The 20,762-nt window shown below is 43.3% G+C and overlaps 1 protein-coding gene across 4 annotated transcripts in view; it reads left to right on the top strand.

The window, feature by feature from the left end:
• Window positions 1-20,762, top strand: part of BCAS1 (brain enriched myelin associated protein 1) — a 59,218-nt gene that overhangs the window by 21,778 nt on the left and 16,678 nt on the right. For 3 of the 4 annotated variants that reach the window (XM_035123177.2, XM_035123175.2, XM_035123174.2), the window contains exons 5-9: window positions 8,439-8,612; window positions 11,658-11,702; window positions 14,383-14,517; window positions 17,877-17,912; window positions 19,112-19,339. In XM_035123177.2, coding sequence (XP_034979068.2) covers window positions 8,439-8,612; window positions 11,658-11,702; window positions 14,383-14,517; window positions 17,877-17,912; window positions 19,112-19,339 — 618 coding nt within the window. The remainder of the gene's footprint in view (window positions 1-8,438; window positions 8,613-11,657; window positions 11,703-14,382; window positions 14,518-17,876; window positions 17,913-19,111; window positions 19,340-20,762) is intronic. The other variant, XM_035123176.2, reaches the window with a different exon arrangement.

Below are 20,762 nucleotides of genomic sequence, written 5' to 3'. Positions count from 1 at the left end.
TTTCCAGATTTTGCTTCAGGCACACTTCACTCTTTAAGTAAGCCATGACTGATAGCTTCTGTGGGAGCTTAATCACTTCAAAGCTTTTTCCGCATGTCACAATGCCAACAAACAACAACTAACATTGCTGAGAGGGAGAGATGCCTCCATTTTAGATTTCAGTCCAGGAACTACACAGGCATTCTGTGTTTGGCTGAACCATGGCCTTATTTTCAAGCACCACAAAACTACATTCAGGAAGCTGCATAATTAAAACAAGGGCAGGATTCATGAACTGATGAAGCATTTGCTATTCAAGCCAAGGTAAATTATGTGACTGAAATGTTTCACTGAGTGAGCCATGCTCTTCATGGGAACAAAAAAGGGCTTGGCAAGAATACAATCTTTTCATATAGCTTCTCATTATACCCCCCCAAAATGGCAGAGCTGAGGCTAACACATACACATTTTATAATAACCAGAATATTCTGTATGTACAAAAAATTAAATAAGTAGTGCTGACTCCCTGCCTCTGTACTATAGGTTTAATACCCCCCCCTCACAAAAAATAGATATAGATGCTATAGATGTATTACTGCAGGGCCAGACCATTAAGCAGAGTGACATGGCAGCCTCAGGGCACAGATACTGGAGGATGTGGATTGGTGGTGAGGTTTTGAAGGATGGAGCTATATGAGCTATGTGGCCTGTCATGCACCCTCTAAATCAGGCATCCCCAAACTGCGGCCCTCCAGATGTTTTGGCCTACAACTCCCATGATCCCTAGCTAACAGGACCAGTGGTTGGGGAAGATGGGAATTGTAGTCCAAAACATCTGGAGGGCCGAAGTTTGGGGGTGCCTGCTCTAAATGAACCCTCAGGTGTGGTGAAGGAGGATAAGTTCAGCTGCCAATATGGTTGGATTTTTGTAACTTGGAGGGGTAGCCATCTTGTCTTTTGCCACAGGCATCAAAATGTCTCAGCAGCTCTAACTGACAGGACAAATAGTGAAATAACCATCCTCAGAATAGCCATCTCTCTCTCTCTCTCTCTCTCTCTCTCTCTCTCTCTCTCTCTCTCTGTAAAAGCGTTCCCATATCACCTGTCTGTTGAGCATTCATACTGATTTGTTCAGGTAGATGAGAAATTGCTGGTTGTTTACTGAGCATTCATTCTGATTTGCTTGTGGGGAGGTTGGATGACATTGAATCGAAGCAAGTGTTATCCCACACTTTCTAGTTTATTTCTCCATCACTTTCCTTACCGCATAAACTCTTGGTCTTTGGGAGAAGCGGGTTTGTCTCACGAGCCCTCCCAACCAACCATAGTTGCGCAACCAGAATTTGCCAGTATGTGACTGAATCCCACTCTGTTGCATAGCTTGGTGGCCTTTCTTCAGCAGTTCAGCCAGGAATTTTATTCATCAGGAATGCTTATGAAACCAACAGATGTCTTATTTGTCATCTGCTTACCCCCCAAAGCCCAACCCACTCAGCACACAAATCTAAGCCTTTCTGTTCATAACTCTTTTAGGCCCCTGTTGTATCAAAGTTACCACACACAGAGAGAGATACAAAAAAGCTTTTAGGCTTCCAGAATTCTCTCTGGCTTTCAGGGACAGCCTCTTTCCCCACATACTTCTCCAATTAAGGGCTGTCTTTAGAGATGTATGCAGACTTTATATTATATATCTAGCCCTCTTCAGACATTGTTGTTATTGTTTAGTCATTTAGTCATGTCCGAATCTTTGTGATCCCATGGACCAGAGCACGCCAGGCACTCCTGTCTTCCACTGCCTCCCGCAGTTTGGTCAAACTCATGTTTGAGAATCACTGTCCAACCATCTTGTCCTCTGTCGTCCCCTTCTCCTTGTGCCCTCAATCTTTCCCATCACCAGGGTCTTTTCCAGGGAGTCTTCTCTTCTCATGAGGTGGCCAAAGTATTGGAGCCCCAGCTTCAGAATCTGTCCTTCCAGTGAGCACTCAGGGCTGATTTCCTTCAGAATGGATAGGTTTGATCTTTTTGCAGTCCATGGGACTCTCAAGAGTCTCCTCCAGCACCATAATTCAGACATTGTTAGCCTAGTGCTAAACATGTGAGGGAAGGATAAGCGTGTATGAGTGTGCCACCTCTACTGCTCGCTGCCATACTTGCACCTTCCAATTCATGGAAGGCAACTGAAACTACAATGGAGGTTTCAATGGAGCAAGGACACTGCCTTTGCTACTAGGCTAATGCTTTGCCTGAAGAGGGCTCTTGTCTGCCTGCCTGCCTGTCTAATAAGGAGTTCCACATTCTCTGTGTGTCAAATACAGTCTCCATGGCTCAGGGTGCATACAAATGTTCATCCCTATGAGAGCCAGTGTGGGTTTTTCTCCCCTCTTCCTCTTCTACTTATCTACTTCCCAATTGGTAGGAGGGCTATGGATCCGCAGCGGGCTCACCATGAGCACTTCTGCAGGCACCCTATGATGTAGGGCTATGAGATGATGGATTAAGGATACAGAAAGAGAAATTGGCTCAGTTCTGATGGACTCCCATTGAGAGATGGCAAAACCTGCTTCTCACTACAACCTCTAGGATCTCTGAGCTAGATTTACTTAACTATACAAGCAATAGTGGGGGGGGGGACATGTGCACAACCCCTGAGCTCCTTGGAAGAATGCACTACAAATTTAATAGTAAGAATAACACTCTGTACTTGCCTCTACCCTCCCTCACCTGGCAGTTTAATGTTTATTTATCTAATTAATCAAAATAAAGGAGGGGGATTTCTTCCTACATGGAAGGAAAATGAGAATATCAAAGTCACGCTAAAATGTTTGCTTTCCAATAAAGGTGCTGCCGAACAAACAATTATTTCTCTTGCAAAGCCACAGTTTTATTAGTTGACTCTTGCTAAACATTCATTTATATCACAATACCACATTTTGATTCGCATCAAGTGCAGCACAATGACTGCAGGCTTTGCTTGCCTCATTTATATCTTTATCATTACTGTTACGATGATGAAGAATGGTAAAAAAATGTGCGCATTCTATACGGCACATTATTTTTTCTTGGAAAGCCTTCGCACAACTTTTTGGCAGCTGCTCTTGACCGCTGCATTAAGTTTCTTATTACACGACAATTCTAAACAACGTATTGGGACATTCCAAGCCAACTGATCTCTGTAACTTTTGGGGGTCAGCTTGCAAAATGGTAGGCGGGGGAGATTAAGCAGGCATTATCTTGTGCTTTTGCCTAATAAAACAGATTCAATTAACACATTGGATGCCAGCCGGAGAATGGGCCCTTTCTCCATGAACTTTCCATGAAGCTAAGAAGAACTTTTGTTATACTGCAATTCCATGCATGCAAAATTTCACACATATCAAGAATCTCTGTCCCCAGCCCACAGCTGACCCACTCAGATGTATGTTTCCCTCTTAATAATATGTAAACCATTCTCTATAAATTCTTTATGAGAAGGGGAGGGAAGGAGAGAGGGCAGAACAGACTCAGTAATGTACCAAAGCAATATTACCTTCCTTTTTTTTTCTTTTTACAAATACAAAATAGATTCATAGTAGATTTGGCTGCAAAGCCCTGCAAAGTCTGAAATTGCTCTTCTATAGGGGCACACATCCAAGCACACAAAAATAAAATAAAGTGTAAATATTTGGGATGCCATAGCAGTTGGATGCCATCATTTGCAACAAGAACTAACAAGAAATAAAACTTACACAAATATTACACAAATGCAAAGCTGCTTTTACCTAACTACTGGTACCCTAAAGAGAAGCTTAGGAACAAACTAAAATATGTGCATATTTCAAAAGGCCATCGGAATGTTATCATGATTTTGAAGGCATTATGATATTTCTTAGTGCCAAACTATCTGTGAATAAAATCTCCCATGTCTTTAAAAGAATTGGGCTGCATTCAGACAGCACTTCATTCCCTCTGATGTTTCCTTACCTGATAGTTTCCACATTTTGTGTGATCTTCCACATGATGTAAAAACAATTCGGAATCCACTGGGTGTTTAACATGTTGTTTGCATGTTAATTGTTTCCAGAGACAAAGAAAAACAAGTTAGCAACCTCATTACTAACTCAGAAAATTACAGGAAAATTGCACTGTAATTTCATGAGGTCAAATTTGGGGCGGTATCCTGCCATTAAAATTTGGCACGACATGGAGGTATATCCATCAAAAGGCCGCAGTTCCATAATGCAACAGGTACCACAGTTTAAAAGGAACATTGGAAACCAGGTCATAAGCACTAGCATTATAACCAGGAAAACCATCCCAATAATCACCACATCTGACTATACCCTTGATAGCGGCCTAGTAGCCCATGTTCTGGGGGCACGAGATGGTTCCAAATTAAAGTTTACCTGGCTAATAGGGTGGCCATATATAAAAAAGAGGACAGGGCTGTGCACCTCTAATATTTGGGTAGAAAAGGGAAACTTTGGCAGGTGTAGGTACACCTGCTTAAATTCCCTCTCCTACACAACTATTAGAAGTGCAGGAGTCCTGTCCTTCCTGCTGATGTGAATGGCCAGGAGGAGAGCTCACATAGTGAGAGACACATGGACATAAGACAAGCATAGCTGCCAACTTCCGGATTGAAAAATCCAGGATCAGCAGCGGTGCGGCACTGGAAGATGCTTCTACGCATGTCCAGACATGCGTAGAAGCGACTTCCGGTGCCGTTGCTGACCGATTTCCAGTGCCCAGACATGGGCAGAGCGCCACCGGAAGTCACTTCTATGCATGTTCAGACATGTGCAGAAGTGACTTCCGGTGCTGGGCTGCCAGTGTCTGTATGTCTAGGCACCAGAAATCGCTTCTGCGCATGTCCAGACATGCGCAGACAGCCAGGATCTGGGGGATTTATGGGATATAAATCCATTCGGGATAACAGCGGGAAACGGTAACAAAATACAGGGGTTTCCCACGAAAAACGGGAGACTTGGCAGCTATGAAGACAAGTGTGTTGGATCATGCCAAAGGCCTGTCATCTAGTCCAGCATCCTGTTCTCACAGTGGCCAGCCACATGTCATGGGGAAGTCCAAAGACAGGATCTGAGTGCAACAGCACACTCCCTTCCTGTGGCTTCCAGAAACTGGGATTCAGGCACATACAGGACTGCCTCCAACCATAGAGGCTGGAACATAGCAATGTGAACATAGCCACTTAGTTCAGGTAGAACCAGGGCTACCAGGTCCTTGTCTTCTTCTTTTTTGAAAAATCTCTTTATTTCTTAAAGACGGAATTTTTACATAACATGCAGGTACAGTGAGAAAAAGAAACCCCATCGCCCCATAATGGAGCTGGCAACAATGCCAGACAAAATACATTCTGCCACAAGTGAACGTGTGCATTTGGCAGGTTCCAGATGTCTTGGTTGCTGTTAGAAAAGGTTATGAATGGATGCGCTTGCTCCTTTAAGTGCACTGAGCTATGGTGGGGTTTTTTTGCTCCATTGATCCTCCACTCCTCTTGTCTGTCCTTATGCCTCTCTTGCTGTGCCCAGCGGAAGCATGGGCACCAAGTGTGGGGAGCCGGGGGGGGGGACCAAGCCCCCCCAGTTTTCAATTAGAGGGTCAGGGCCCTCCAAACTTCTTTGCCAGTCATGCGCTCATGCTGCAGGGTGTCCACACACACATCAGCATGCCCTGTAGCATGCACATGCAACATCAGCACACTGCAGTGTGCGCTAATGTCATGTGCACATGCATTGCTGACATCACACAGCCCTGGGCCCCCTCAGTCACAGAGGTAAGGTGGTGCATATGAGCAGGTGTGGGAGGGGTCTGGCAGTGCTTCTGGATGATATTAAAGGGTTCATGAGTATGTGTAGAGTAGAGCATCTGCCTTGGAAGTAGAAGGTCCAAGATTTAATCTCCAGCATTTCCAGGTAGGGCTAGAAAAGCCCCCCTGCCTGAATCCCTGGAGAGACTCTGCCAGTCTGTGTAGATATTATTGGGCTGAATGGACCAAATGGTCTGACTCAATACAAGGTAGATTTTAGCAATGTTCAGTAGTGCATGTTACAAGCAGGCAAGAGAGCCCCTTTCCTCATCTCTGAATGGCTGGAAGGTATGAAATCAATTGAGAATTGTTGGAAGGAGGAGGAGTGGGTGGATGCATAGCAGGTGCCAAAATTGAACTTTGGACTGTTACCTGGCTTCTGTGCATCGTACCAATCGGCTGTACAAAGAAAGAGCAGGAAACACATTTCTTTGCACATCGGTGTTTTTTGCACCATTTGAAAGCAAGCTGCAATAAAACAGGGTTGACCCCAGCCAAAACTGCCACTCTCCCTCCAGCCAACAGTTAGAAACAGAAGGAGGTTCTTAAAGAAAACAAACGTTTAAGGCTTGAGGAAAATGTAATATCGTTTCTCCATGCTTATATACAGGAGGAAGCCTCATTAAAAAAATATATTAACAGATTTGCCACAGGTTGTTTTGACTTCTTTGGCCAGGCATATATATCTACAGAGGTTGCACTTAATGGATGATTAAACTGTCTATACATCCCATTAATTATATACTGAAAATACTAAAACAGCTTTCTCAGCTATTCAGTTCTATTCTTCTGAGAGCATTAGGAGAGACTGTTTTTGTCCCCACTCTAAGGAGGCAAATTCATGCCATAACAAGGATCCTAAGATGAGCTTTATTCATTTACAATGCACTGTGTCTAAGCAGATGTAAGCACCATTTAGCTCAATGGGACTGAATCCCAAGAACCTGTTCTTAGGATTACAGCATTAGGGTACAATCCTATGCATGGGGAAGGACCAAAGCTCAGTGGTGAGGTTTTTGTTATGCATGAAGAGGGTTCCAGGTTCAATCCTCAACATCTCCATGTAGGGCTGAAACTGTCTCCTTTCAGAAACTGTGGCGAGCCATTGCTAATCAACATGGACAATAAGAAGCTAGATCGACCAATGGCTTGGCGTAGGCAGCTCCTTGTTCCTTTTTACCCTGGGATAAGCCCTATTGATCACAGAGGGAACTACTTTGTGGTAGAAACAAAGAGCATGTTGATATTATGAGTGCAACCCAAAGCACACTTCAAGGGGAGTAAGTCCTATGGAAATCCCGAGTACAGTGGTGCCTCGCTTAACGAATGCCCCGCTTAATGAAATTTCCACTTAACGAAAGGATTTTTCTTGCCTCGCTAGACGAATTTGTTTTATGAAAAATTTGTCTAGCGAATTGCGGTTTCCCATAGGAATGCATTGAAATTCAATTAATGCGTTCCTATGGGCAAAAAAGATTCCAAAAAAAAATTCAATGCATTCCTATGGGATTCGCTAGACGAATTTTTCTTTATAAGAAAAGACCCGTGGAACGAATTAAATTCGTCTAGCGAGGCACCACTGTAATCATGTTTAAGACTGCACTGCATGTCTTCAGGAATGAGGACAAGGATTTTGAAGGGAGCAACATTTTGCTCACTCCCTGTATTTCCAAAGTAGTGTTTTGTGAACGTTCTTATGGCCTGAAGGCACATGAGACCACCACCTTACTGAAGCTAGGTAGGTCTGATCTGTGTCTGTGGGGTTCCATAGTGGAAGAAAAATGGCATAGAAATGTAAGGAAATGCATTTGGGAATGCTCTGCCACTCTGTATATCTGATAGATAGATAGATGAGAGAGAGAGAGAGAATTTATATTTACTTTAAATAAACAAAGTAAATAAATACTTTAAATAAATAAATATCTCAGTAGACGGCAGCTCTCCAGCATTTCAGTCAGGAGACTTTACCTGGAGATGCCAGGGTTGTACCTGGGACCTTCTTCATGCAAGGCAGATGCTCTGCCACTGAGCTATGGTGTTCCACTTTGTACATTCCCCTGAGCTCATCTGCTATTGGACTTCACCAGATATTTAGAATCTTTGTCCTCAGATTCAAACTCAAGAGTGTCCCTCTCCTCAAGCAAGCAACTTTGATTATTATTTTTAAGCTGGATTTAAACAGATAAGCCAACAAACCTGAACTTGCACGATATATGTATATGTGTGTGTATGTCTGCCTTCCTGGAATAGGATAGTAAACTGAGCACTAGGGGCTCCCTGTATGTGGTGTGAACTGACAGTAAAGAATTCAGAGATCAAAGCTGCAGACATGTGTTGCTTGCCATTCAGTGTTCAGCTGCACTGAACAGAAATGGAGATTGTGTGCCATACGCAACCTGGCTTCTTGTATTTGTTATTCTCTCTAGTTCGGAACAATGTTCTCCCCGGCCAACGGCAAATGCTGCATATATTAGACGGGGCTTGCATAAATGCCCAATTGTTCTGGATATGTAGGCTGAAGAAATATGGATGGAATTAGGATTGTGGCTCAGAGAGCAGCATGATGCAAGTGGCAAACAGGCTACTTTTACAATATTCTACTGGGCATTCAACAAGCGAGGAACTGACCGAATTGTGCTCCCTTTTTATACAGGACGTAATAGATGAGTGCAATCAAAACACTCTGCAGCCGGATTCAGCAGGTGGCAATTGCTTGGCTGCTGAGGATCTTGCTCAAGGAGACCTAAAGCCAGAGAAAGTTAAGACAGCAGCTGGGACAGACTATAACAACTCTGACTCTGTCATCATGAGTTTCTTTAAAACCTTGGTAAGATTTTTTGCCATCACTTTATCACTTTATCAGAATGGAACTGGTGTATGTATGAATTGTTGGAAGATAAAATTGTTGCCCCGTGGTTACAGAGAGAAATTTAGGAGGGAAGAGGTGCTTTGCATCACGGGCAGCACAAACTAACACAGTCAAAGCTGCAAAGCTTCAGTTCAACGTTAAATGGTTGCAAACAATGTATGTGGGGCGGGGGATTCAATTTAGTGTGCATTTCAAGGCACATTTGTTTCATTTGCACATTGGAAAACACTACATGAATCAAACTGTCCTTTGACAGTTGAACTTCTCTGAATTTTGCAGGGCAGTTCTTCCTCCAAGCAATGTGTGCAAAAATGCATAGAGCAGTGAAAATACAAAAAAAAATGCTTTGCAGACATATGTATATTGGGCACAATTGCATACAAAAGGTGCAAATGGAGGGGAGGGGGGGATCACAAAACAAAAACAAAACTGCAAACAGATGTGGAAACATGGAGAACTGAACTTAAGACTAGAAAAACAAGAAAGTGAGAAAAACCAAAACTGATCTATTCAATAGAATGCGTATCAGGTGTTGTTGACCGAGGCAGAAAGCAATTTATTTATTGTGTAGCTAGATGCAAAAGATGGTGGTAATTCAGCACTTTTAATAGATGTATAGGAGAGGGCATTTCTGTGGGTGTAGCACTGTAGCTTATTATGCAAGCTACACCTGTTGAAACTCCTACTTCTACACAATTTCCTAAGAAGCAGGAGCTCTGCCCTCTTTGCATTTAGCTACTCTACCTGAATTTTGAAATGTCATTTAACTAGAAAAAATATATCTTAATTGTGCATGGGGGTGTTTTATTCATTAGATAAGATAAGATATCTTTATTGTCATTGTCCCCCTGTGGAGGTCAGATCAAAACCATTTGTTATTTTCTACACAAGCATTTCCATCTAGGCACAACTAAAAGCTCATCTACGCTTCCCTTTGCCCCACTGCTTTGCCCCAAGAAAATCCAAGCTCTTTAGCACTGAAAACCTGCTCTTTAGCACTGAATCAGAACAAATGGCAATTGGATTTTCTGCGGATTGCCATTTGTTCCGATTTAGTGCTAAAGAGCAGGTTTTCCAGGAGAAAGCAGTGGAGCAAAGGCAAAACCACTCTGAACAGTGTCTAGAAAGCATGGGACGAATAGAAAACCACTTGGACCTGTGCTTTCAAGGCACGGGAGAAGTGGAAGTGTGGATGACGCCTTGGATAATTGTTCTGCTGTTGTGGAAGGAGAAGGAAAGCTACATTAACAGTGGAATCACAGTCATCTTTATTCAGAGAAAAGGTCCACTGAGCTCAGTGGAACTTGTTTCTAATTACGGAGGACTAGGGGACCCGTTTCAGAATAAAAATGCATAGGGTTGTGTAATAAATCTAATAAAATATCTCTGCAATATGACAGGAAAGTTACCAAGGAACTTAAACTTTTCCAACATGTATTTTGTTTTTGTCTGTAAGCATTGGTCAAAAATATTGTGTTCAAAGTAGTTCACTGGTTCACCATGGGGTGGCCAGATGCAAAAGCACACAGGGCTCTTAACACACCAAGAAACTGGCCTGGCTGTTTGAACAATTGAATCCTTGCTGGATCCAAAAATTAGAAGGGACTCAGGCGTACGGCCTAACCCTGTCCCTTCAAAACTCACAACAGTATGTTTATTTAGACGTAAGTCCCTTCGAGTTCTGTGGGGCTTTCTCCAAGGTCAGCAAGCAAAGGATTGCTATCAAACTTGGTCTAGGAAATAATTATTGCCTGTGCTTGCTTAACTGCTGGTGAAACAAGTATTGCACATTTTTTTAAGCCTAACTAAATATACATGGCTAGAGGCAATGGAAAACTTGGAATATTGTGTACAGTTATGGCCACTACAGCACTAAAAGAAGATCATCAAGGTAGAAAAGGACAAGCTAAATGCAGTTTAGCAGGCAAAATGTGGTTAAGAGGGGACCTGATTGTGTGGTGAGAGTGGACAGGGAAGTTTTTCTCCCTTTCTCACAATACTAGAACTTGGGGCCAACTTGGGGAGGGGGGGGTCAGAGCAGGCGAGAGAGAACACAACACATAGTTAAGACTATGGAATCGGATGTGGTGATGACTGCCAATTTGGATGGCTTTAAAAAGGGATTAGACAAATTCAGGGAGGATAAGGCTATCAGTGGCTACTAGACAATACACTGCCTCTAGTAACAGGGGTTGCATGACTCTAAATCCTAGTTGCTGGGGAGAGTTCTGTTGCACTCCTGCCTTGCCTTGCCTTGCCCTGCTTGCAGGCTTCGCAGAACCATCGGATTGGCTGCCGAGGGAACACTCAGCCAGACTAGCAGGCGGGCTTTGGTCTGACCCAACAGAGCACTTCTTATGTTCTTGCATTCTTGGAACAGTAACACAGGAAAGAAGAGTGGGCACACCACAAGCCACGATGGCTCTATCGTTTACAGCTGGGATTCTGTAACTGGGATTCCTGCATTGCAGAGAGCTGAGCTAGAAAATCCTTTTGGCCCCTTCCAACTTTACAATCCTATGATTCCATCTTACCCCTTTCAGCTTTCTATGGGGGCGGAGGGTGCTCTACAATCTTGGCTTCATGCTGACAGGTTCCCATTTAATTTGCCTTTGAAGAATACCTCATAATCTCCCGAGGTAGCTTGTTCTAGCTGTGAATTGCTTTTACAATTAGGCTGTTCTTTCCAGGGTTTGACACAAGTCTGTCTCTGCATTTGAACACCATTCGCCTTTGTCCAATCCTCCACTAAATTGGAAGGAACCAAGAGGGTCATATAGCCCAACCCCCAGCAATGCAGGAATCTTTCGCCTAGCGTGGGGCTCGACCCCATGACCCTGAGAGTAGGAATCTCATGTGCTACCAACTGAGCTATCCCAATTTAAAATTTGCACACTTAATGTTTCTCTTCCAGCTAAATTCTCATTCAATTCATGTCAAGAGTTTGGTTTGGTTTTGAATATTGCACATTTCACGGATTGTTTTCTTTTCTTGAATTGAAAGGTATCTCCAAGCAAAGCAGATTCCAAGGGTGACACTGAGGACAAGGTGAGTGATTGGATCCTGGCAATATAAGTTCAATATAGACCCCTCCTCCCTTTTCTTGGGATACTTTTCTAAACTGGTTTAATGTGTACTTTGGGACTGGTTCACACACGCATGCCCAACCCAACCTACATTGCAAATAATTGCATTTAATTTGATGTCAGACAATATTAAAGACCTGTGTTATTGGTTACTGCAATTTACTTATTTCACTTATTGCTTTTTATGCCACCTTTATTTCAAGGTACTCTGGGTAGCATACCAAATCACTGCCTTGTTTTATCTCTACAACAACCTTGTCATGTAGCTCACACTGAGATACAGTGACTAGCCCAAGGGCAACCAGATTCCTAGCTGAGTGGGGTTTCTACATTTTTAAGGACCATATCTGGGCAGAGGGTGTTTAGGTGCATGCCAATAATGTAAACTGGCAAATATATACAGTATTTGAGAGTACCTGTTTCATATAGGTGTGAGAAAACTAAGGTGTGCTGCAACTCCCTGTTGCAGAGGGGTGTGTGTCTGGGGAGCTGCTTTTTTCTGTTCAATGTATGGAATGGCCCTTAGAACTAATTTGTTGTTCGCATGTTTTAGCACTTCTCTTAAGCCCCAGCCTATTAAGAACCCAGACTTTGATATTAAAATATTTCTTTGGCAATTTGACACATTTATGCTTTTGGTTTTGAAAGCATTCATTGGAGGCAGAAAACTAAATTCTGCATACAATGGTGCAGTTCTGCAATATATCAATTTACCTTTTTATGTATAATGTTGTGCCTGAGCACATGCTTAATAACTGGGAGGTCTTTACCACTAGGTGGCACCAACTTTATTAGGAAGCTGGCCCGTTCTTGGCCCCTAGATCATTTTCTGGAGAGTATAGTGGCCCACAAGACATCTGTCTTCTAGACTATTAGTCCTAAGCAGGAAGTTAAAACAGACTAAAGAAAAACGAGAAACCTCCCAACAGCATACGACTATCCTTGGCAGAAGGACTAGTTTGCATAAGCAGCAGGAGAGACCCAGTATATTGCTTCTGAGCAGCCTTTCTCAAGTAGCATCATGATACTAGTGGCAAGCTCCCAGTTAGTTTTGGGGCTGCAGGACTTGGGACATTATGTAGGAAAAGGAAGCATCTTTGTGTGTCTGTCACCTTCTTGGCCCTGCCAAGAAGAATTATATTATTATTATATGCACTCCTGACAAGCAGTGCCTCAGGAGTGCAGCACACATCATTCAAAACATGTATTCTAAGTTGCATTCACCCAGGACTGCTGCAAAGCTCAGCATGTGCCTTTTATACCTTTGCCAAAGGTTCTGCGACACCCCAAAGATGTAGGTGTTTCTCAGCAGATGAATCAATATTTGAAAGGGTTCCATGAAGGCTGAACGTTTGACTAGTGCACAGAATGGTGTGCTTATGCAGTACTGCATATAATAGTGAATTTTCGCCTGCTGTATGATTTACCTTAACAGAAGGGTAGGGGACATTTTTAATCCTAAAGGCCACGTTCCTTCATGGGCGGTCTTCTGGGAAACACATGATGATGCTTGTATGTGGGGCCCCATGTAATGAAATAAAAAAAGTAGGCCAACAGATGTAACTCTTGACCTTATTCAGTGGGCTGCGTTCCAGCCACACAAAAGTCAGAGGTTTCTTCAGAAATTCATCTCTCTCTGTTTTCCACCCAGGCAAACAAGAAACGCTATCACAGTTCAAGGACACATTCCAGTCAGGCAAAAGCACTCAAGAGCAGGGATGCTGGGGGGGGGGGGTGACTAGGGATGGGGCTGTATTAGAGGCTCACCAGCCCAGCCTCAAGAATGTTTTGGGGAGAGACAGTGAGATAGTACTTAAATAAGTGAAATGCAGAGTCCTCTTTACTGGAGAGTTGTGTAGCTATGGATACTATTTTATAGCATTCTAGCGCATATAATTCTTCTCATGCATAGGCACATTTACAAGTGTCACATAACATTTATTCTGCACTTGTAAGCAATTGATTTTTTGAGTGTGCAGAACCTATTTTCTTGAACTCCCTGCCTGTTAATATTTGGCCTAGGTTGTACTCAACACTGCTAAAAAGTTTTTTTCGTTTAGGCCAACCTACCAGGATGTGTGATTGTATTATGTACAGTCATACCTCGGTTTAAGTACGCTTCGGTTTGAATACTTTCAGTTTAAGCACTCCGCGGACCCATCTGGAATGGATTGGAAAGTTCGCTTCAGTTTAAGTACGCTTCAGGTTAAGTACGGACTTCCAGAACCAATTACACTCATACTTCGGGTTAAGTACGCTTCAGTTTAAGTACTCCGCAGACCTGTCTGGAACGGATTAATCCACTTTCCATTACTTTCAATGGGAAAGTTCGCTTCAGGTTAAGTACAGACTTCCGGGACCAATTGTGTACTGAAACCGAGGTACCACTGTACATTTGTGGGGTTTTGGGGGGGGGGGGTTAAGAGAGCTGCTGATTTTTATCCATATTTTGATACTGTTGTTACCTGCCCTTTTTAAAGGCTTTTTTAAATGAGTATTTTACGCTGTTCTGCAAACCTCTGCCATAGAGATATTTCTTTGATTAAGCGGTATATATATCTTGCTAAGTAAATAAATGTTGTGAGCGAAAGGACAACAGAGCCTGCAGTGGAGACTCAGCTTTGAATGATGTCGCCCAAAAGGGATCTCAAACAGGCCTTGGCGGGCAGCTTTCTGAGAAGACGGCGGCCGATTCCCATGTGAAAGGCACCAAGAAAAAGAAGCCAGACAGCCCCAGATTAGGACACAGTACATTTAGCAAACTGTTTAGGCATAAGGTTGGTACTGGAGACTAACAAAAATGGAACCCTGAATGGCAGCAGATGAGTCTTCGCATTGTTGATACAGAATGAAAAACTGCAAGGACCAGACTCGCTGAAGGGCAAAATTCAGCTTAGTGGGGAGGGAGAAAGAAGGCGTCTTGAGCCTTTTGGAGTCTGGAAATCTGTCCCTTAAGCAACATCTGTGAATTCAGGGTTCAGGAAGGAAAACCCTCTAACCAATTCATAATGACCATTTCCCATGTTGTGTTAATAACTCCCTCTCACTAACAATGCCCATGCTGCCTTTAACCTGAGGTTCGATCTGACAAACAATGAAGTCAAAAAGAGACTATTAAAATTACACCTGACATGCATGTAAAGCGTTAAAAGAATTTCATGTGCCATTATATTAACGGTCCTGCAATAGGTAGGTGGCACAGTTGTTGTGCTATTTGTGGTGTCTCTTTCTAGCAGTCTTGAAGAAGCTCCAGAAAGCTACTGGACCAGAACTGTAAAATTGAAATATAGAATAACAGAATTTAAGAGCTGGAGTGGATATTATGTGCTCCATTCCCATTTTCAATGGATAGAATTTGCAGCTTTAGCATCCCTGACAGGTGGCCACCCAACTCCTTCTGGGAGCCAGTGTAAAACACCAGAATGTAACATTCTAGGGGTGGGGAGGGGTGGGACTGTGCCAACCCAGGATCCACTGGATCCCAAGCCAGTTTCCCTGCCCTCATGCAATAGCATCTGGTCTGGTCCGGTCCTGATTGCTGCACTGGCCTGAAGCTAGTATAGTGATTAGGTTTGGATCGGACCCTGCCTCTCCAGAAACCTCCCATCAGTGAAAGGGGGAAATTTGAATGGGCTCTCCACTCGTAAGAAGCATTCCACACCACACCATAGCGGCCACTTGCGCCTCCAGTGACAATGATGGATCCAAGAAGCCTCAAGCCAAAATCTTGCTCCTTTAGGATAACTCTTCAGATAACTGGTTCTCTGCAACCCCCTCACACTTGTAGAGCAAAGCAGTAGCCGCAAGTCAGCAGTAAAGACCCAGAATGAATGCATGGCTAATTTTGAAGAATCGTAGGATTTGTATTAGTACAGAATTGTAGCCAAAACCACATCAACGTATTATTATTCAATATTAAGTATCAATATTTTTGCTTGGAGGAAAAGAATGGGAGCATTATATACTAAGGAATGCATATAGACAAAGACCCTTGAGCTGTGGATGGAAAATGAAGTTAATTTCTGAGTGCAGAAATTCCACTCAGACACCCACATGGAATTTTTGGGAGTAGAGGGGATTACATAATAAGTGCATTGATTTGGAATAGAATGGTAGTGGGAAAAGGCACTTAGGCTGCTCTGAGACGAAAGTATCGTATCGGTTGCTGTACGTATTTGAAAAGGAAAGATCCACACATTCACCTGAAAGGGGGATGAACTATACCATTTTACAGAAGTTGTAACTACAAGACCCTATTTAGGGTCAAGAGAAAAGTTTTGAGGCTCCAGCCCTAACCGTGCTTAAAAAGAAATAAATCTCAGGTAGTTCAGGGGTAAGTATGTCTGAGTAGACACCAAGATCAAGCTGGGGAAAGGCTGTTTCATAGTATGTTTTGCTAATTAAATATATTCATTGATAGATGCGCGCTCACACATCAGCAAGACATGCATCTTGTCACAGAGGGAGATGTGCAAACTTCATGCTGAAATTTATAACATTACAGTGGAAATTGGAGTTCTTGGGAGAGTCCAAAGATAAATGATAAATTACAAGAACTCAGGCCAAAGAAGGATGATTTCAAAAAAATATCTTCACAGAGTTTTAATAAGGATAAATTCCAGTATACATCAACATCAGGACAAGGCCCTGTTTCGATTATTCTTCATCAGCACAGATTCACAGGTCAAAGTGTACCAAATGTGTTTGCCTACCAACACATTTCGTACACTTTGACCTGTGAATCTGTGCTGATGAAGAATAATCGAAACAGGGCCTTGTCCTGATGTTGATGTATACTGGAATTTATCCTTATTAAAACTCTGTGAAGATATTTTTTTGAAATCATCCTTCTTTGGCCTGAGTTCTTGTAATTTATAAAATGGCACAGTGAATCAGTCTTGCTTCCTCTTCTCCCTGTACAGTGGCACCTCACAAGACGCATGCCCTGCAAGACGAATTTTTCGCAAGATGAATGCGTCTTGCGATCTGATGGTGACTCGCAAGACGAATCCGTTTTGCGAAAAATTCATCTTGCGAATCGCGGTTTCCCATAGGAGTGCATTGAAATTTAATTAATGCGTTCCTATGGGCAAAAAAAAGAAATATCAATGCATTCCTATGGGAAACCGTGATTCGCAAGACAAATTTTTCACAAAACGAATTGACTCGTGGAACGAATTAAATTCGCCTTGCGAGGCACCACTGTATCTCATATCTTCTGAAGTCAGCACATTCCTCCTCAAAACCATGGTCACCTTCTGAACCAGGGAAACATTGTTTTTCAGATTTGAATGTAAATACTAATTTCAACCAAAAGTATGTTTTCTATAAAAAAAACACACATTCAAAATAACATAAATACTAATGCCTGGATACAAGTTCATTGGTGCATAGGGAATACATGAGGAGTTCATTATTGTATAAGAGAAATTTACAATGGAAGTTATGTTTTCAAAAATGGTCACGTTCACTAGGAATTTATGGTGGAACAGGAACAGTTGCAATGACTGTCCCCTTGAACAACAACAAAATGTCTAGGCACACTTTTTTATAACAGCAATACAAAGCTGAAAATGAATGAACTGCAGCTAAAATATTATGCTCATTTTTCACATGGTCTAGTCCAGGCATTCCCAAACTGCGGCCCTCCAGATGTTTTGGCCTACAACTCCCATGACCCCTAGCTAACAGAACCAGTGGTCAGGGATGATGGGGATTGTAGTCCAAAACATCTGGAGGGCCGAAGTTTTGGGATGCCTGGTCTAGTCCTTCCCCTGCCCACCCCACGCCTAATATTCTCATGAGGGTCTCTTCTCCAGTCTTCAGAGAGTAGCTGGAAGTTGAGAGCAGAAAAAGGTCCTCCGTTCCTTCCACTCTGCAGTTTTAATCTGAAATATTAGGGGCAGTACTGCGCCCAGAGCTCAGAAACTGCTCGCACTAATGAAATTCCCTGTGGCAAAATGTGCCTAGAACAATGGGAGTTTTGAACACTGTTCCAAATTAGAGAGTTTCATCATATATACCATAAGGCAAACTGACTGTGTGACTCTATCCCTGTTCATAATCACAGGTACTGGGTTGTGTGGAATGAAAAAGCCCCCAATGACTTGTGTATGTGCATTCCCTCTTCTTTTAGGCAAAGAAAGATCCCCAGCAGGCAGAAAATACCAAAGTGAGTAACACTGTTGAAAAGCATTCATGAGTTTCCAGTTGCAAATAACATTTCTACAAGTTTCAGCTTAATAGAGAGCTAACAGTCTCATACCTGGCATTGCTTGGGAATTCAACAAACTAAAAAAAAAATCAGTGCTGTTTTGAAACTAGTGGTTAAAATCAGTGCAGAACAGTTCAGCCTACCATCTTGAGTCAAAATGGCATCCAGTTGTATTGAAATAAACAAAAACTTGCTCTTTGATCTCAGGATCCACCATGGTTACGACATCTTAAGTGTCCAAATGTATAGAGAGCAATCACGTCGCCAAAATGTGACTTTGAAAGTCATTTCCTGTGCTGTTATCTTCGTCCATGCTATAACCCAGCCTTCCACAGCTGGTACTCTCCAGATATTTTGTACTACAGCTCTCAGCAGTATCAGCCGGTGCTGCCATGCTGGCTGGTGCTGCTGGGAACTGTAGTCCCCAAAAATGTAGGAATGAATGCTCTTTCATAAGCTATAGCTGTAGCCATGTTATCTTGTCTCTTCCCCCCATCCTTCTTATTCCCTCCACTTTGTGAAAACACATTCAGCACACATTACTCTACCCACCCAAGAATCCTGGGAATTGCAGTTTCTCCCTCACAGAACTACAGTTCCCAGCAAGGTTAAGAAACTATTGTTCCCACGGTTCTCTGGGGGGGGGGGAGCCATGTGCTTTAAATGTGTGTTGAGCTTGAGCTAAATGTCTGGCCAAGGGCGTACCCACCACGGGGCAAGTTAGGGCAGCTGCCCTACTCTAGAAGCAGGGCTGGTGGGCAGAGGCGGAGCACAGCCCGGCGGAGCACGAGTTCGCCATTCCCGCCGCGCCGCGCCGCACCCTCCAGCTCCCCGGCGTGCCCTCAGGCAAGGCCAAGCACGGGGGGGAACCAGGGAGCGCGGCGGGCGGGAACGCCGAACTCGCGCTCCGCTGGGCTGGGCTCCGCCTCCGCCCACCAGCCCTGCTTCTAGGGAGGGGCACAGCCCGGCGGAGCGCGAGTTCGCCGTTCCCGCCCACTTTGTGGCCCCTCCCCTTCCGTGCCTTGGCCCCTCCCCTTGCCCCCCCCTAGTTTTGATCCTGGGTACGCCCATGTGTCTGGCGTGGGCCAACACCGCCCCATTCTGCAAATCTTTAAATGTTCCATTGTCTATTTACAAATTCTTGTGTATGTTTCCAGATTGTTGAGCAGCCTGTAATCACTGCTACCGTGACATCAGAAACAAACGTCACTCCACCACAGGAGAGTCCAGCCACAAAGCAGAACACCAGGGCTCCTGACCCTCCCATGCCACAACCAGCCACAGCGACAGTGGTTGTCACCAACGAAACCCCAAAAGAAATAATAATAACAAAGGAGCGCTCTTCTTCTACTCCTACACCCCTAAGTAAATTCTTTCGGAAAAAGGTACGTGTGGATTTCCCGGATAGTCCTTTCCCTTTCTGGTCATATTGCAACTAGATATATTTATAGGAGTTTTTTCATATATCTCACGATAGGTCCTGGGTTGACCCAGTGCTGAGAGGCTTCTTAGAACTGACGATGCCACAGCAAAGCCAGATTAAATGCAGGTTTTCCATGGGAGAGTCTTTATTCATTTACTTGCACATGCCAATGAATTCAAAAATTGCTCATGGAGCAGCAGAGCTAAAGAAAATAACCGCTCGTTTGTCTTAGATGCATGCCCTGTCCATTTCTCAAAAGCTCAAAGCAACCTGCAATATAATAGCAATTTGAAACATCGAACGTTGCTTTTATTTGTGCTGGATTTAATTACAGCCAGTCCCTTCAAACATATCTCTATTAAACACATCAGCTGATGTATCCCTATCAGCAAAAAGTAACCGTCATCAGCAAATGAGAGTCAAATCAGTAGAAGTAGCAGGGGTACCATCAATACACCATTCTGTTTTTGGTAAGCCATAAAATAGCCAGTCAGTTAGGCTTCCTGGGTGACTGGATATTTTCTTTGAACCCAGACGTGCCTGGAATTTTCTCCCAGGATACAACTGTTATCACTAGTGAAACTAAACCCACTGCATCAACATAGCATGAGAGACAGAACGCATTTGGGCTACAGCTGTAGCAGCACTGGCTGTAATATGACCCCACACTATACTGTTTTTAAGAAACCGAAGTCCCAGGAGACTGCTTCTGCTCTGCCTTATTGAGGATGTGTTCTACTTCGGGAAGAGAACAAACCCCAACAGCTAGATAACTGGTTACATCTGGTGAGCTGTAGGACCAATTGTAACTGCCAGTTGCCTCAGTGCAACAGCTAATGCCATATGCTAATAAAATTTACATCTGAGGGGATGCAGTTTGACAAGCACCACATCAATATTGGTTGTTTTGGAATGGTTAAAAGGCTTTCTTTGAACAGCGCCATTGGATTTTAATGTCCATACTGTCTTTTATTTCATAGCTGTGATTTAAGGTATTCTGTCTTTCTGTTCGGTCATCTTTTGCTGCAATATAGCAATGCTGCATTGCATTTCATACTAAGAATAAAATAAAAGTTGAAGATGACAAGCTGACCATATCATAGCCGCTAATAATGGGGCTGGGTCTTTTTAAGGTTGTGTATTTTGTTGATTCGTGATCGATTATTTGTTCTAACTGTCTTGTCAGTAAACTCAGGACCCCTCCAGACATCCATTTTATGTGAATTCATGATTATTTGTGCTGATGGGGTGATTATTTGCAACCCTGCTTTCAGTGGGGCAAACATACTGATTCATTTCCAAACAGTGCATCCATCTCCCCAACTTCCTGCTGAAACCCTGTAACGTCCCATACCACAAATGTTCGCTGGCCATAATTTGCTGTG

Source organism: Zootoca vivipara, chromosome 7 (genome assembly GCF_963506605.1).
Source record: "Zootoca vivipara chromosome 7, rZooViv1.1, whole genome shotgun sequence".
NCBI classification, from domain to species: Eukaryota; Metazoa; Chordata; class Lepidosauria; order Squamata; family Lacertidae; genus Zootoca; species Zootoca vivipara.
This window is presented reverse-complemented; position numbering and strand designations above follow the sequence as displayed.